This window comes from Microtus oregoni, unplaced genomic scaffold (genome assembly GCF_018167655.1).
Source record: "Microtus oregoni isolate MIOR12 unplaced genomic scaffold, Mior012 000052F_ref0000163, whole genome shotgun sequence".
Taxonomy (NCBI): domain Eukaryota; kingdom Metazoa; phylum Chordata; class Mammalia; order Rodentia; family Cricetidae; genus Microtus; species Microtus oregoni.
The window spans coordinates 7,464,777-7,484,066 of record NW_024543828.1 but is presented as its reverse complement, the minus strand read 5'-3'; the positions used below and the strand labels follow the sequence as shown (position 1 = coordinate 7,484,066).

Genomic DNA, 19,290 nt, shown 5'->3' with positions numbered 1-19,290 from the left:
TCAACCAGTTAGTAACCCAAGATGACGGATTTGAAGGGAATATACAGATAGAGAGGATGTATATAGCACAGGAGATACAAGCAATTCTAGCACAGCCTTTGCTTTCACAGTATTTCAGGACCACAGAATCTGCAAGTGTGAGGCTCTGTGGCCAGGGAGATGACTCAGTTGCTTAAAATGCTTACCTCTGAAGCACGAAGGCCTGAGTTCAATATCCAAAACACATATTTAAAAAAAACAGGTGTGATGGTGTTCATTTAGAATATGTGTGCCAGGGAGGTAGATCTAAGTAGATCCCTGAGGCTCACTGGTCAGCCAACAGAGCCTACATAGTTCCAGGCTACTAAGAGACCCTGTCCCAGAAACAAGGTAGGAAGCTGGGAAGATGGTTCAGTGGTTAAGAGCACTGACTACTCTTCCAAAGGACCTGGGTTCAACTCCTAGCACCCATATGGGGGTTCACAACTGTCTACAACTCTAGTTCCAGGGGATCTGACACACTCTTCTCGCCTCCATGGGCATTGCATAAGTATGGTGCACAGACAACAGGCAAGCAAACCATCCATATACATTATGAAACAAAATAACAAACAAAGGCAAAGTGGATGTCAAATGAGAAAGAATAACATCTTCCGGCCTCCACACACATGCACTGGCAAACACAGGGCATAAACACTCATGCAAATGTCAGCTTCAAAGAAGCTACTATCTTACAAACAGACTGGAGTCCCCAGCTGGCGAATTAGACATTACAGACAGAAGCACCAATCATGCTGTTTTGAGCTTCTTGCTACAGACAGTATTGGTTAGAAAGTTCTAACCAATCTTGTTCTATTCTGATAATATTTTTAATGTGCTCAGATCAAACCATATTAACACAATAACAACTACAATATCAGAAATCGTAAAGTTACAAAGCATATTTAATGCATATTCAGAAAAAATCACATACGTTTCTTAATAATCATTATTACCAATCACTTTGTGCCTTAAATCTTATTTTAGTTCACATGTGAGTTTAAGTAAGCACATGCTTGGGACATCTATAAACACAGATGTTCATCAGATATCTGAATGAGCCAAGATTTCCTTCGAAAGGTCCAAACAACTTACAAAGTTATGAGCAGATATTTGGCATAAAGAATAGGTAGTGTGGTAGAAAGGAAAAGATATGAGGCTCTAAGTTTAATTCCCAGCACCAAAAGAAATAATAAATAAATAAAAATCACACTAATATTAATAAACCACAAACTATGTGTTAAAAATCTATTGCATGTATACTACATAATTATCTCATTACATCATCCCTACAGCTGCACAAAAATTAGTCGTGCAAGCCAAGCCATGAGTGGTATCACATGCTTATACCTGGTGAAAGCATGAGAATCAGTAGTTCAAGGACACCTACAGCAGTGTGCTTAAAATTAGTCTAGGCTACAAGAAAGTCTGTCTCAAAGAACAACTACAAAATAATCATGAATCATCGTTAGCATCATCATCATCATCATCACCGTCGTCACCTTATTGCATACCGGGTTTTGCTTCTAGATTGTGATGCAAACATTTGGTTTCTCACATCTTCATTTAAACATTGCATCTGATATAGAACTTAAAACTGACAAGGAACCCAACATGCATTTTACGGGAGAGGGAGACAAATACTACACTCAGCTGTCTGATTTCCCTTGACCAAATTTTCCTGCATTTTGAGGAAAGTGCCTCTAAAAGTCAAACTGCCAGAACTGCTCCTCTTCTACTCCAGGCAGAACTGAGTAAAACAAAGTCAATTCCCCCCTGGGGAGGGGGGGGATTGGAAAGATGTCTCAAGAGATGCACAAGCGTCTCTTGTGGAGGACCCAGGTTCAGCTCTTAGCACCCACATGGTAGCAGGCAATCACCTAAACTCCAGTTTCAGAGGATCCGATGCCTTCTATAGGCACTAGGCACACATGTGGGGTACTCACATACATAGAAGCAACATACCGAAACATATAAAGTCAAAAGAAAAGAAAAAATATTTTGAATGTACCTTCCCTCTTCCCTATGTAAAATGAACACATTAAACTCCTTCCTGGAACAATAAATACCACGTGGCAGGATGTGATGGTGCATACCTGTAACCCCAGAACTCAGGAGGTTGAGAGAAAAGGATTCCAAGATTGAGGTCACCTTGCGCTAAATAGTGATTTCCAGGTCACCCTGGGCTACATAGTGAGAACCTAGCTCACAAACCACCAAGGACATAGGATTGCAATTTAGTGACAGCTTTTGCCTAACACTCAGGAGGCCCTGGATTCCATTCTTAATTCAACACAAAAAGACTTCAAGGAGCAGGATGATAGGGTAAAATCTGTGTGTTCTAAACAGACATACCTTCAACATCTGATACCTCTCAGCACGAACTGCCAGAATCTCCTGTATTGCAGGAATATCATCTGGTAGCTCTGTCTCAGCAAGCTCTGTTCCAAAGGATTGCAACATCTGAGCCACTTCCTTCACTGTAAGAGCGAAATTTTCTATAGCCTGTAAAAAGCCAGAGGATCTTTGATGGAAACTCTTAACATATCAAAATTTGATCAGTAATGTGTATTGCTCTATATATGGGAATAGACAACAGACATGTATGCTACAAACTTTTCTAGGAAACATTGGCACTACCCCTGACAATTAATGCTGCTAACTCTGCATCTAAACCCCCAAGAGACTAAAAAGCAGACTTGAAATCCTTGAATGTGTATTTCTACATATCTGGACTCAGTCACAGAAACTCTTTCTAAAAGATGCCATGTGCTGAGTACTTTGCTGTATGGCCTTGAACATCAGTGTCTTTCTTCCCTTAGCAAACTCAGCACTTAACAAAACTGCTTTCTAATAAGTTCACTTCTAAAGAGACATAAGACCAGCAATGTCAATCGACATTTATTAGTGTTTGTGATCAGCATGCCACAAAACATGATGATCTAAGGAGCCGGAGAGCAAGTGGTCACAATAGTTCATTGCAGGTACTGCCAAAGATCTGAAGTTGTTATTCCAAAGGTGCTGTTGCCCTAAAATGGCAAAGAAGGCTACACTATTTTGTTTCCAAAATCAGTGCCTCACGGGAACACAGAGGCAATGCAGACACAATATAAACCACCTGTTTGGCAGGTATCTCCAAGAGATTTGCTCTTTCATTTAAGGCAAGGCACTGCTCACTCTTAATGGTTCAACTTCACGTGAACACCTGAATTGCTGAATGAACCTACCAAACACACGGTTTGAATGAAGACTAGGAAATGTGACCCTGGTTTAGTGGTTATCATTATTTTCTTCAGAAGAGTTCTCATATCGTGAGATTGTAAGTCAAGACACTTAAATCACAGGCTTTATTCTATGTGGGAGGCCACAGCCCTTACCTCTGACAAATCTAATAACTTTGGGAGTGCCACTAGGCTGCAATGAATATACTTGCACTTTCTGAGGATCTCCATATACCAAGCAGCGAGTCATTTTGTATTCATTATCTCCCAAGATCCCTATTAGGTAACATATTATCAATCTCATTTTGTAGATAGAAAAAAGACTTGGAGAGGTGATATATATTGTCCAAGATCTAAGTGCTAGGATTTGAACCCAAAGCCTTTGTTTCTTTTTTTCTACATGATCACAGGAAGGGGTAGGCAGAGATTCCTCTGCTTTTTCCCTAGGTCTCTCCTTCAGTTGCCATCCTTAGTGACTCTTCATCATTTCTAGAAATATCTTTGAGAAGAAAACCAAAAATGTTGAATGATATATGTATTTGAAAAGTAGGAGACCCAATATTGCTTTTCCCAAGTAGGAAAATTTCTAGATAGAATGAAGGATAGGCTCTACAGTAAGGGCAGAAGCAACATACATTTCTGAAGATGATCCATTCACTGTGGCAGTACTGCAAGGTGCCGCCTAACTCAGGGGTTAATTGCTTGTCATCAATGTATGTCAGCAAATCACTAACTGAGCTCAGCATAACAACCTATGTAAATAAGCAAGAAAGACACTGTTAACTGCCCTTCATGACAGCCCTCCATCAGACTGCAAAAGGAATTTCAGTAAACTTAGCAGAGAATCATCCAGTTTAAAAACTTCAAACAGTTCTTTCCTGTGCATGCCCCTCCCCTGGATGCATTAACCATCTTCAGATAACAACAGTTTTTATTTACAGAACATTTCTATCAACCAATATTAGCTTCTACAGAAACCCAAACACCCTAATTCTTCTTTGTCTAAAAGGTTTCATTATTAATGAGCAATCTTGAACACACATATACATGCAAATGTGTGCACATGCGCACATGCACACACACACACACACACACAGAATTTCTGTGCTCAGAACACAGCAAAAGGACTTTACGTAGTAAGTTACGATTCAGGTATCAAATTTTATGAGCACTCTATTTAAAACAATAAAAACTAGCAAAGACTTATTTTCAAAATAAAAACCATGGTACTCTGGGCTAGCTAATGATCATGGTATTTCAGATATATAAACCATATAATGTTCACAGAAAATAAAAATTCCTAAGTGTACACACAGATATATACATACATCTATAACATATAACACATATTTTTCAAAAGGCATTGCCTTGTTATAAGTTGCCTGAACTAGTCCTTTTTAACAGTAGAAGCAGATGGCTGAAAGACATTTCAGAATTGAATTTTTGAGAGACAAATTTTATTTTAAGTGTTACATGGACACATGCAAAACAAACAGTATAAGATACAGAACACATAAGCATTAGGAGGACCAGAGAGTCAAGCAATAATCTTACTGGTAGTTTCACCATAAAATCCTCCTGGCTAAATCGAAATCCAATGTCCGTGAAAGTCCTCTGAAGAAAACTGGTAGGGCGTAAAACCAGGACTAAGTGTAAGCTCCCGGGGAAAGAGGCCTATAGCAAGAAAGAACAAAAGAGTGAGCTGGGACACAATTGACACAACAAACTCCCAACTGAGCACAAATCAGAAGACATGTCATTGGAGGAAGCAAACTTCAAAGTTACAGAAGTCAATAAAAGGCCAACCTGTTTAAGTGACTGATGATAATATCTGAAAACATGGAAATAGACATAAGAATTACATAGGGCTATTGGGCTATCCTTATAATGTTGCCAGTGTGGAATTTTCTAACAGGACACAAGCAGATCCTAACCTGCAAAGAATTAGGCTCTAAAGCTGTATCTTGAAATTAGTTTACTGTTTCTGATGTTTTCTTTCTTTTTAATTGATATATTAATATTAGGCTTATTCTTGTCAGAAACGACTATAATTTGATACATACATATAATATGTGATGATCACATCATTAATTAGCATATCGTTCACGCCAAACATTAGCATTTCTGTATCAGGAACTTTCAAACTCTTATAGTTATCTCATAATTACAGAGTGAAATTAACCCTGCCTCATAGGACACCAGAACTACTTCCTCCTCTTTAACTGTGCACCTAATATCCAGCCTCATTATATGTCTCTTTGTCTCTCCCTTCCCCTCCCTATACAAAGAGACTCCTAGTCTATGTTCCATTTCCAAGTGATCAGCTTTTGTAGCTTCTACCAATGAGGGAAAATATGAAACTGGCTGTTTTTCTGTGCCTGGCTCATTTTACTCAATAACATTTCCATCTCCAGTTCCATCCATGTTATCAAAAACAATGGATGCTATGTCATAGTTTTACAGCATGTATACATTTTTAAAGATTTATTTATTATGCATACAGTAGTCTGCCTACATGTATGCCTGCATGCCAGAAGAAGACACCAGATCTCAATATAGGTGATTGTAAGCCACCATGTGGGTGCTGGGAATTGAACTCAGGACCTCTGGAAGAGCAGCCAGTGCTCTCAACCTCTCAGCCATCTCTCCAGCCCCCAACAGTTTATCTTTTAATCCATGCATGGATATGTTGCATGGTTCCACACACTGCCTATTATTGATAATGTTGCAATCAACATGGATATGCAGGTATTCCTTTACGATACTCATTTTAATTTCTTTGGACATCAGTGAGATTGTTGGATTATATGCTAATTGCATTCCCAATTTTTGTGAAGAAACTGTTCTCCAATAATGATACTGATTCTCATTCCTATCATGTGCAAGGCAGCTCTCCTGTCTTCATCTTTGTCAGCATGCTACTTTTGGTCTTTTGCATGTTAGCCATTCTAGCCTTATTGTGATTTGTGATGCTCATCATGTGTATACACCTGTTTGATATTTGTAGAACTTCTTTTAAGAAATGTTACTCATACCATTTACCAATTTTTAATTAGACAGGGTTTTTGAGGAGTTTTTTGTTTTGTTTGGCTATTGAGGTTTTTTTTTTAAATACTCTAGGTATTAACCCTTTAATGAACAAACAGTTTAAAAATATTATTTCTGTTCTGTAGACTATCCCTGCATTGTGTTTATTGTTTCTTTTTTATACAGAAGTTCTTTTCATTAATTTAATCCTGTTTGCCTATTTATCTTATGCTTTGGGGCCCATATTTATAAATACAGCACACATCTGAAGAACCCACTTTCGTTAAAGTAAAATAAGAAAGGAAGGACTCGAACCCCCTAAAACTATATATATACATATATATTTCAGTGATACCATTTAAGAATGCTTCCTATATTTTTTGCGAGTGTTAATAGTTTCATAGTTTTGAGATTTTGTATTTAGGTGTTTGATCCAATTTGATTTATTTTTTAATGTTGAAAGATAGGAAGCTAGTTTTGTTCATATATGTACATCTCCACTACCATTTATTATATATGCCCTTGGTTCTTTTTGATGAAAACTGGTTGAAAATAAATTTCTGGGTTCTGTTCCACTCCATTGGTTTATGTTCCTGCCTTTATGTCACAAAATTGCTGAATTTGAAGTCAAATTGTATTTATTTCCTGTAAAAATGAAAACAGATAATGGAGCAGCCAAATGGCTCAGTAGGTAAAGGCATTTGCTATGCAAGCCTGGTGACCTGAGTTCCATCCCCAGAACCCACACGAAGTTGGAAGGAGAGAACTGACTCCACAGAGTTGCCAGTGCCTCACATACAAACACATATTATGCACATACACACCATAATAATAATAAATTTTATAAGAAAATTTAAAAACAGAATAAGGAGGCAAGTCCTTGGGATAACCGAAAAAAAACCAAAGGGAGCTAAAATATTATCTATCTATACTAAACAACTCATGAAAACTGTATCATAAAATCACGTTCTTGTTTTTATCCAAGGAAGTCCTATTTTCATTGCTATGTGAACACTCCATGCATTTAAATGAAAGATTATCAAGCACATACAGGCATTGAGAATACACAAATTAATTAAATGCTGTCCCTTCCAAGAAAATGACAGTTTAATAACTGAGCTTATTAGTAATCAACACAGCATGGTAAGCCAAAAAATAAAAGAATTAGAATAATATACACAGGAAACAATATCACGAAAGTTATGAAACATGAGAGGACCAAATAGCCTTTAAGAAAAAAGAGAAATTCCAAAGAGCAGTCAGGGTTCCCTGCCCTGTGATAAGTCCTAGGTCCTCCCCTCTCCATCCATTTCTAGGAAGGTGAACATCCAAACTGGCTAGGCTCCCACAAAGCCAATGGGGAGAGGAGTGGGGGGAGGGGGAGAAGGGTGGGAGGAGGGGGAGAAGGGTGGGAGGAGGGGGAGGGAAATGGGAGGCTGGGAGGAGGTGGAAACTTGTTTTTTTTTCTCCTTTTCTCAATAAAAAATTGGGAAAAAAAAGAAAAAAAGAAAAAAGAGAAATTAATTGAATGAAAATGCCATCCAAATTTTTTCAGTATTTCCCCAGCTTCTAGAAAAAAAAAGTCTGGCACATAGTAGGGCAGTTCTAGCTTTTAGTTCTGTAGCTGTGATAAGTATTCGGACTAAAAGTGATGTGGGGTTAGAGTTCAGTTTATAACGCCAGGTTATACAGTCCATCATGTGGAGAACTCAAAGCCAAAAGAATATGCGGGAACTGCTCACATTCACAGTCAAGGACAGAGAGGAAATGGATGCACCTAAGGGCTTGGTACTCAGCTCACCTTCTCCTCTCTTAAACAGTTCAGAATCAGCTGCCAAGGGGATAGTGGTGTCTAAAGTGAGCATGGTTTTCCCTCATTGATGATCAAAACAGTCTTCCATACGTCAACAGGATCTTTATAATTCCTCATTGAGACCCTCTTCCCAGAGGATTACAGATTGTGTCAAATTGACAAGGCCAACTGTAATCTCTTGGTCTGGTCTGTCACCTGGGTACCCTGTCCCTTTAAAAGACAAGCCCCGCCCACTTCCACCAAAGCAAATACCTCCCCCCCCCCTCTTTCTCTCTCTCCTTCTAGAGAGGTAGCTTCAGACTCTCTCTCTTCTCCTTCTCCTTCTCCCCTTCTCTCCCTTTTTCCCTCCATATAAAATAAACTTTATAGTTCAGCTCTCTTCATGGCATATCTATCTGTTTCTCTTCCACCAAGGCCTCAGGCCACCAGCCATGAGACCCACCAAGGACTTGGGTGACCCCTGCTGCCCCTTGTGGGACCGGTACCCCATCATCTCTTCATAAATAATAACACCAACCATCACAGCAGTGAAAAATACTTGCTACGGAAAGAAATTCCAAAACAAAAGAACAGGGACTACAATGCAAGATTGGCTATAAAAAGAAACAGCATGGCCCAATATTATATCACCACATAGTAAATGTGTACTCTATGTCAAATATTTAGCCAGTCCTTATAGGTCTACTTTACCATAGTTCAGTGAATGAGTTAAGTTGCCCTTTTTACAAATAAGGTGAAGCTCAGAGTGTGCTTAAGCATAACCTATGAAGCCTAGTCTTATACTAAGCCTTGTCTTATACTGGCCTTAGTCATTGAACTACCCCACCTCTTGAAGATGCCCTATCAAGAAAGGTAGAGGAAAAGGACTACGAAGGGACAAGATGTTGGAGAGGCAGACAAGAACCATAACAGGAGCTAGTCTGATGATTTCCCCCTTAGAAGTTAAGAAAATCAATCTTTTGAGTACTAGAGCACCATGGTCAGACACATATTTTATTTTATTTTATTTTAAAATTTGATGTGGTTCTAGGAATTAAACCCAACGCTAAATACAAGTGCCCTACCATGGCACTACAATCCTAGCCACGTCCTCTTATGTCTCATGAGCCTTGATAAAGAACTGAATTCAGACACAAGGAGAACCAGATTTGCGGCGACCTTGTAGAAAGATACAGTAATCCAACAGTCAGATCCTCAACCAGAGCAAAAGTAGCAAGAGTCATGGCAAAATCCAGGAAGTAGCATCATTAAATCATAATGATTAAGCGTACTTGATGAGATAGAGGGACTCAGTGAAATCCGTTCCAAGGTTTGAGATTTGAGTAACCCAGATGGGAACAAAAAAATAAGCATGCTTTATGAAGGAAAGCAAAATTCTGTTTTTTTTTTTCTATAGATGCTGTGTTTGGAAGAGCCAGCAAGACATTCTCATGATTTCTATAAGACAGTTCTCTGCATCTGCTTCCATCAGTTACTAAATGAAGGTTCTAGGGTGACAACTAGGGTAGTCACCAATCTGATCTCAGGAGAAGGCCAGTCAGATACTCTCTCCATTATTGCTAGGCATTTTAGAAGGCCTTTCTCAGCCTTGATGCAGGGGGGAGGGGATTGGTCCTGCTCAACTTAACAACTTGCCAGGCTTTGTTGACTCCCTGTGGGAGGCCTTACCTTTTCTGAGGAGTGGATGGGGGTGGAGTAGGAGGAGGAGTGGAAGGGAGAGAGGGAGGAGGGGAGGAAGAGGGAAATGTGGTTGGTATGTAAAATGAATAAAAAAAATTAATAAAAAAAAGATAGCTCTCCGTAGGGAAGGAGAGAGAAAAGGTCTCATTTGGGAGTGCAGTCATCAACATCAAGAGGGAACATTAAAGTAAAACAAAGCAAACTATACAGAAATGTTTCAAGTATACTCATTTTAAGAATAATACAGTACCTGCGATTGAACAAAGCTACAAAAACAAAATGAACAATGAGTTTATGAGAACTTCTTGTACCCCTGTTCAATTTAGTTCTGCAGTTAAAGGTACTCTAAACTATAAAGTCTATAAAAAAAAGAAAATAATAACATTATTGATACAAAACCTAGATCTCAGGACTGGCAAATAAGTCAGTGGGAAAAAGCACTGGTTACATTTCCAGAGGACCAAAATCTGGTTTCCAGCACTTAAGTCAGATGGCTCACAACCATCTGTAAGTCCAGTCCCAAGGGATCTGTCATCTTCTTCTGTCCTCCTAAGGTCCTGCAGTACTGCATGCACGTGGTGCACAGAAGTAGTTTCTGACACTCATAAACATAAAAACAAAATCTTCAAAAAACTTTAAGGCCAGCTTGATCTACTTAGGAAGCTCCAGACCACTCAGAGCTATATAGTGAGACCCTGTCTAAAAAGAGAGGGGGAAGGGAGAGAGAGATGAGAGGAGGATGGAACAAAGGGGGAGAAAGGGGGGGAGAGGAGAGGGGAGGAGAGGAAAGGAGAGGGAAGAAAGGGAGGGGAGAGGAGAGGAGAGGAGAGGGAAGAGAGGGAGGGGAGAGGAGAGGAGAGGGAAGAGAAGAGGAGAGAAAAAAAAATGGCTCAGTGATTAAGAGCACTGGCTGTTCTCCCAAAGGACCTAAATTCAGTCCTCACCATCCATATCAAACATCTTACAGGTGTCTATAACTCAAGTTCCAGGGACTCTGGTCTGTGTATGCATGCACACATACACACACATATATGCATGCACGCACACACACAATTAAAATATATAAAATATTTAAAAATGAAATAAAATAAAAACACATGTATTGGGTAGAGACTTGATTTCTTGTTTCTCTTGAAAAATCAAAGACTGGACAGTACTTGGGACCATTTTCCCAACCTGACAACACTTGCCTGAGGCTGACTGCTTAGTACCCCATTTTTGGACATTCTTTTGTTCACTACAGTGCTCACCACTTCCACTTCCTGTTCCTCCTCAACATAAAGGAAGTATGCTGGTAGGCATTTGCTACCATTTAGGCTAGTTGTTACCAAATCCTCACTTCTTCCTCATGCACGGTTTATGGACTGAACTGTATGTAAACTGATTCTTGTACCATCCCCTTTATGATTCTCCAAATTTTTCTTGTTGATAGAGTCTAGTTTTCCAGGTCAACTAGGGTTTTAATTCTGTTGGATACTTGATAAAATCTCTGAGTACAAGTTTCTCACTGCTGCTATAAGGCAACACTTCACTGCTGTGCTTCTGGGGGTCAGAAGACCAAGATTAGCATCACTGGACTAAAAGCAAGGCATTCATTCCAGGCTGCTTTCCTTCTCCATGCTCTAGATAAGAATCTATTACCTTGACATTTTCAGTTTCTAGGGACTGCCCATCACCTCTTTGGTTTATGGCCTTGCAATTGTTTTGACCTCAGCTTCTGTCATTCCCTCTTCTCTGAAGCTTTCTTCACCTCCTTTCTTTTTTTTTTTTTATGATACTCAGGATAGAACCCAAGGCCTCACACATGCAAGATAAGATCTCTACTACTGAGTTAAACCACAATTCCTCTCTCTTTTGATAATAAAGATCCTTGTGATTATACAAGTCCTACCTTGAAAATTTGGGATAATCTCCTAATCTCAACACTACTTTTATTATCAATGACAGAGTCTCGTGTATCTCAAATTCGCTTTGAATTTTGTGCCTCAAACTTCTGATCCTCCTGCCTCTAACTCCCTAATAAAGGCATGTGCTACCACATCTATTTCAAGTTGCAGGTCTGAGTGTAACCAGGATGTTGTGCATGCAAAACAGGCAGTCTACCAACTGGGCTACAATCCTAGCCTCCTCAAGATTCTTCATCACATCACGTCCATCCTTTTACCATAGCCTATTCATAGGTTTGGGGAATTGGGTCATAGACATATAGAAATTGATTATTCTGTTCATTGTACTCAGTTTCTCCAGCTGTTAAATGAAGATGGAAATAGCACCTCTTCACATTAAGAACTTAGCAGAGTGTTTTAATAATGTTCACTGTGAGTATGAGTCTCAGGATAAGCCTTTAATAAATATTAATAGTCCTACCCTTGCACCCTTGAAGCTTAGAGAAGTCCTGAAAGAAAAGTCTATTAAAATATACCTGCTTTATATGTAATTTTTGCTTGGTTGCTTGTTTCTTAAAGAGTGTATGTGCTGGGAATGTATGGTGCTCTGCTAGCAGGCATGAGGTCACGGGTTCATTGACCAGCATGTAACAACAGAAACATAAGCTGAAAATAGAGGGGCTGTGAAAAGTATTTGCATAAGGTTGTAAATTCACTTTGTACGGGACAATTTGCAAGCACCTGTTCATGGCTGATTAGGACAATCTAGGATTAAAAACTCACTGCATTTGACTTGCCTGTGAACATGGAAGATATAACTAAAATGCCTCGTCTGAACTGTTATGCTTCCATTTCATAAAACAAATAACTGGTAAATCAGATGAACTACTTAATGCAACTCATTTGTTGAGTAGCTGCATAAATGAGATTAGCTATTGCTTAGCATCATTTCAGAATCATTCTGTAGTGAAAAACACCACAAGTGTAACTCTATAAGCAGTAAAGGAACTACTCATATTTTGAATGTACATTTCCCTTTAAAATGATGTTTAGGAAGTTCCTCTACATCAGCACTATACTGAAAAAATCCTAAGCAGAACTTCACTTTTCTAATCCTCAGGAATTAGTGGATACTAGAAATGCATTTGGAACCAGCATGTAGAATAATAGCAGAGAGAATGGCTTCTCAAATGATGGGAGGGTTAACTGAAAAATGGCCCCTTGGGAGAATTGAGAGTTGGATAGCCATCCAATTTAAGTCTATTTATTTTATATTGTATTTAAGTATGTGTTTGAGTGAGTGAGTGTGTGTGTGTGTGTGTGTGTGTGTTAATACATGTGTAGGAGCCCAAAGAGACCGAAAGAGGTTATCAGATCCTCTGGAACTGGAGTTTCCAGCAGGCTGTGAACCATCTGACATGCTTGCTATGAACTGAACTCAGACCCTTTAGAAGAACAGCAAGTGCCCTTAAGTACTGAGCCATTTCTCCAGCCCCAAATTTATGACTATTTACAATCATTATTTAATGCATTAATTTAATATTGTATTCTTCATTTACCTACCCATGACTATCAAATTCAGTTCAGTGTAATATTCATTATCACTTAAATATTTGTGGACTTTCACAAGTATCTCAGATGGAAAGTTAAAGCTCCCCAGTTGTGCTAGGTACAGTGGTTCATGCCTATAATGCGAGCACTCAGGAGTCCATCCTGGGCTAACATTCTAGGTCAGCTTGAGCTGCTTACTAGAATACTGTGTCAAAAACAACTAGTTGTGATTATCATTGCTCCAAGACTCTAGGTTTTGCTATGGTTTCTGTTGATTGGTTGGTTAGTAGGTTGGTTGATTAGTTGTTGCTTTTTTGGGTTTTTTTTGGGGAGGGGGTTGTTTTGTTTTGTTGTTTTTTTTTTTTTTTGAGACAAGGTCACTTCTAGCTAACCTAACTAGATCAAGATGGCCTCAAATTCAGAGATCTGGCTGTCTCTGCCTTCTTAGTGCTGGAATTCAAGGTGTGCACCACCATGCCTGGCAAAATCCCTATTTTTAAAGAGGGGGGAACAGACTATAATTTTGTGAAAACATTGTAGAGTATAAACAAAACACATCTGTGGGCTACAATCACTAAAAGAAAACATTCATATATCTGAACATGGGTCAATATGAATAATATATATTCACTCTCCTTTCTTTGCTTCACATGAGAATCTATATGGAATAGGGACATCTGTAGAAAATTTAAATTGACAAACCATGCAGATTAAGAGTATGTTGTCCAAAAAAGATTAATTTGTCCATGTTTATGTGGATATGTGTGTGTGTATGTATGTATGTATGAAGGTAGCCAAAGTATTTTATTCTCTATACAAAAAAAGTTTATATCTAAGAATTTCCAGATAATACATGTTAAATGAGCAATTTAATAAAAAATCAAACAGCATATCATAACAGATATGCAGAGCACAGCAATCACAGAACATGACCACTGAGCTGTGATGTTTAAGTTTAGTAATACAGCATTTCTAAATGCTTTAAGAATATCTAATCTCTATGGTTATTATAAACATGAAAAGGCACAATTTCTATTTTCTCCAAAATTAAGCTCTACATTCTAAATCCATGAATCATTTTCAAGAACTTGTCAGAACAGCAAAGAGAAGTAGTCATAACATAGGTCAGTCTTTTTGTTTCTTCTTTTAAAAAAATAAAAACCAAAGAAAGACTGCTTGAGAAGACTCAGCACTACTTTTGAGTATCTTGCAGACATTTTTTCTCTATCCTTTGATATTCCAACAAGCAGCTACCTAAAGGCACATACCTGTAACTAGAACAAGCTGCCCACTGTCACGGAACTTCGACTCGTGTGCCCAACCACTCACTGCTCACAGCCCCAAACCTGCCTTCTGCAGCAGCTCTTCCTGGTTGTTAAAGAGAACAGACCCAAAACGTATTCTCTATTATCTTCCCCTCCTAAAGAACAGATGGTCTTGTCCTCGACTCATATACCAGTCCCAGGACTGCCCAGGTACATGGTCTTCACCAAGACAAAAACCTGATATGCCACTTAACTATTAAGTTATATGCCCTGAAAGTAAAGTTATTTAATATTCTTTTGTGTGATACTTTCAGGGAGGCAATTCACTCATCCTTTGGGATGGCTAGCTATTTCTTCTTCTTAAAAAAAAAAAGTCATGCGGGCATTTTGCCTTCATGTATGTCTATGTACCGTGTGCATGCCTATTGTCTCCAAAGGCTAGAAGAAGGCATAAGATTCCTCAGGACTAGCCAGGCGATGGTGGCGCACGCCTTTAATCCCAGCACTTGGGAGGCAGAGGCAGGCTGATCTCTGTGAGTTCGAGACCAGCCTGGTCTACAGAGCTAGTTCCAGGACAGGCTCCAAAGCCACAGAGAAACCCTGTCTCAAAAAAACCAAAAAAAAAAAAAAAAGATTCCTCAGGACTGAAAGTACAAATGGTTGCGAGGCGCTCTGTAGGTGCTGGAAAGCAAAGCCAGGCGTACTAAGGAAGAGCAGCAGGTGCTCGTCACCACTGAGCCATCGCTCTAGCTCTCTAGGTATTTCGTTAGAAATGTTCAAACTGTGCTGTTTCTATTCCTACAGCATTTCTCTCTTAACCTTTCAGCCAAAGAAAGACAATATTATTAAGGACCTTTGACGGAAAGGGATTACCTACATGACCGACTTGTTACACACACTGCTCGATTCAGCTTTCCTACTATGGTATCACAGTAGGTATTATCCCTTCTTACAGCGTGAGAAATGAAGCGCAGTGGGGAAACAGCGGTACTAGGCCTTTCTGGGTCATAAATAGCTTTTTATCTACACTTAACCTTTCATATACATGCAGATGTACTCTTTGCAATTTAGAAATGAATTCATTTGACTCTACAAAATGGGACCAGTTAACAATTTTTGAAGTTATGGAAAACAATTGAGCATCCTGTAGCCCATGAAATGAGAAATGTGGATGCCAGGAAGAGTTGACCTGCATGACCTGTCACTGAGGAGGGAGAAAGGGAAGCTGAAAGGACCAAATGAGAGTGAGCTGTGGGCTTTTTTCAATAGCAGGGAGGCTCATTAGCAGGATCAAAGGGAATAGATTCACCCTGTTCTGACTTCATAGCTAGCAGGAGTTGGGTGGGGGAACAGGAGGCACAGAGAGAAGGCTTGGAGCAAAGGTAAGAGAAAGCTAATATCATGACAGTATATGATGGCATGGGAAAACCCCATGACCCGGAGCTATAGGGAGGAGTTTCCTATGGCAAGAGCTGCTTTAATTATCTCCCCTATCCTAACCCTATCCGCACTCTCAATTGTACAGATCGTATGAGTGCCCTCGAGTGTTGCCCGGCAACTTGCCAAGAGCCCTGGGGAAGAGGATAGTCCTAAGCAATACCAATTCCTTGTGGTTTTTCCCTTTTATCACATGTATCTCTTCTAATCCCCTCCTTACTGCTCAGTGAATCTTTCAATTTCCACCAGGTAATCAGTTTAATCCTCTCTTGAGACTTTGCATTCTACCAGGCCTTCTTGTTAGGCCTACCACAGCCTCCAGATCAGTCCAAATCCAAAAGTCCTTCCCAATTAAGCCATTTTGTCACTAACTAAGGGCCCAAATCCTTCACTCTAGTCAAACAAAACAAATTTTCCTACCACTCGAGCTCTAGGCTTCAGAATCAATCCAATCAATTGCATTTTTAGATACCTGCTCCTAGTGGGCCACTTAAAGTAATTCATTTGAGGGAAATAAAAATCATGGGAAAAATTCAGAGAAAGGTAAGAGAAACACATGTCGTGACTTAAGGTGCAAACAAATGACATCTGCCATGGCAGGCCTTCCCCATGTCTACCCTGAAGTTCTTTTGAAACAAATATTTACAGATACACTTTTCCTCTCTCCTGGACTGAGAGTGTCTTTAGTCAAGAGCTATTATATATTTACCATTGAGACTGGAGTCACAGGGAGCACAGTGAAGATACATCTATTCAGTTACTACCTGGGTGCTGTATCTGTGTGTGTATTAAAGTGTGTGTACATAAAAGTTTAGTGTTGAGAAAATATGTATGCACAGAAAGGAATTAGGAACGTTCCAAAAGGTGAAGTCAAGGCACCTTTGCTACTAAAACCGTGAATGTCAGTTCCATACAATATTGCAAATACACACACACATTTTACATGTATTATAAATTGGTTGTTAAAGTTTGACACAAGTATGTATTCTCATAATGTAAAATCAGGTGTAGGACTGAATACATAACTTTATCAAAATAAACGTAATTGTTAAAGAACATTCTAAGCTAAAATGCTTATTAGAAAAATCTTTCTCTCAACTATTAGCATTTGCTGTCACTCAGCAACAATGCAATTCTTTTCTTTCCTTGTCCTCGATTGGATTTTAATTTATTTTTTATAGGTAATATTTAGCTGTTTACTTTTGTGTATGTTACCTCAATACTTGAACAGGCAAGTTTCTATCTTAAGTCAACAATAAGAATAACAATCTGTTGGGTGTTTTTTTTTTAAGGTGACACTTAATGACCTGTGGATGAGTGATTTGATAATAAATTAGCCTGAGTTATTTCAACATTCCTCTAAAACAAATCTGAAGATTATGGAAGAAATTTTCTGAGTAATTTAGAATATGAATATATGAATGAATGAATGAATGAATGAGTAGATAGGAAAGTTTATGGAAAGTAAGCAAAGGAGGAACTTGAAAATTGTAGCGTATGCTGGAAAACAAGCCACTTTCCTGTCCCTTCTAACAGTTGGTAATGGGTAGAATTTTGCCCCTTGAAAGTGCACATTTATAAAAGACCTGAAACTACAAAAATTTCCTATCATTACAGATGCTTAAATGCTTCCACTTTTAAAGTCACAGCTAAGCGGCTGCCTTTTTAAGTCGTGGTGAAATTGCCTCCAGACCCATCCAGGATATCACACTCTATTTACCAGTGTCCAAAAACAAAAAAAAAAAAAAAAAAAACAAAAACAAAAAAACAAACAAAAAAAAAAAAACACCATAAACCCTTTTGTTAGGTATTCTTTTAACTGGTTATTTAAAGCTAAGCAGGCAAACCATTCTAAATTGCTAATCCACTCTTAAACAAATAACATGACCAGCAATGCTCTCTGATAAACTTGATGACACTGAGATTTTGAAGCGATATTCTACCTCTTTTCCTTAAATTACCCTAGGCCGGTCTCACAGTAATCACATCAATGCAATTCACGAAAATACAAGAGTCCATTCTCCCCATCTGTCCTTAAAAGCCCCACTCAGCAGTTTGTGCTGTAGCACCATGCTGCAGCATCCCTGCACTTGAACTTGGGAATAGGCTTTCCAGGACTGCAGGCAGAGCCCTTACCGCATTCCTTCTGAACCTCATCTTGCCTCTCGGGGGATTTGCTTCTGCCATCTCGCCTATACACAATTACACTCTTCTTTTCCGATTGTCAATGCAACATTGATGAAATACGAGCTGCTTCTTGGGTGGTATTTAAAAGCAGCAGCCAAAAATCTCTATCAAACAAAGCTACGGCTGCTTCCATTACCACCGCGGCAGAGCTGCAAAAAAAAAAAAATCCACTAGCCCTGATTAGTCAGCTGACAGGTCCTTCCCTGCTGCTCATTGTGATTCAGAGTTGACACAGTCCCCCCAACTACTTAGCCTGATTGAGCCTTGTGGATTAGCTTGTGCTGGACTATTCAAGAAGATCAGACAGGTCCTAATAGTGGAGGGAGAGAGAGAAAAAAAAAAACACTCTCCTCCTCAGGAACAGTCCGGATGGGACTGGCTTGCCTCTGCGTAGTTAGATTTTTTAAGGTGGAATGCTAAGATTCTTTGTGAAGGTAGTACTCACTGATACCTTGTCCTCTTGTCCTGCACTGCTCTGAGACTTAAACTTCAATTCTATATTGTATTACTACATTCTATTCTGGGCTTAAGGGTTGAGAAGTGTTACAGTTTATGAAGCTGTATCCTGATAATCTTGAAAGAAGAGAATATGCACGCAAACTTTTTAAGATGGAGAAGATTCTCCCTGAAAATTAACCTTCCCACAAATAACTAAAGAGAGCATTTTGAATGTTTTTACCACAAAGAAATGATAAATGTTTGATGTGATAGACATGTCACTACACTATGTGTGTGTGTGTGTGTGTGTGTGTGTGTGAAAGCATCACGTTTTACCCCATTAATATATACAAGTTTTCCTTTTGTTTTTTAAGACAAGGTTTATGTGTGTAGCCCTGTCTGTCCTGGAACTCATTCTATAAACTAGACTGGCCACGAACTCAGAGATCTGCCTGCCTCTGTCTCCCAAATTCTGGGTGTAAAGGCTTGAACCACCAGGTCTGGCCACAATTATTCTAATATTTCTTTTATCCTAGGCATATATGTGTGAGCCTGAGTATATGTCTATGTGCCAATGCAGGCAAGAGCCCACAGAGGTTAGGAGAGAGGTCAAATCCCCTGGAACTGGAGTTTCTGATGGTTGTGAACCACCATGCAGATGCTGAGAAGTGAACCTGGGTCCTCTCTGCAAGAGCAGCAAGTGCTCGTAATTGTTGAGCCATCTCTCCAGTCCCATATGTACAATTATCATAGGTCAACCAGCAATA

General features: G+C 39.2%; 1 protein-coding gene across 1 annotated transcript in view; it reads right to left on the bottom strand.

The window, feature by feature from the left end:
• Positions 1–18,255, bottom strand: part of LOC121437470 (proto-oncogene DBL-like) — a 73,041-nt gene extending 54,786 nt beyond the window's left edge. Inside the window, 4 exon segments of the mRNA XM_041637342.1 lie at positions 2,374–2,523; positions 3,875–3,991; positions 4,794–4,913; positions 18,035–18,255. Of these exon segments, the coding sequence (XP_041493276.1) occupies positions 2,374–2,523; positions 3,875–3,991; positions 4,794–4,913; positions 18,035–18,085 (438 nt within the window). The 5' untranslated portion in view covers positions 18,086–18,255.
• Between the last annotated feature and the right edge of the window lie 1,035 nt (positions 18,256–19,290).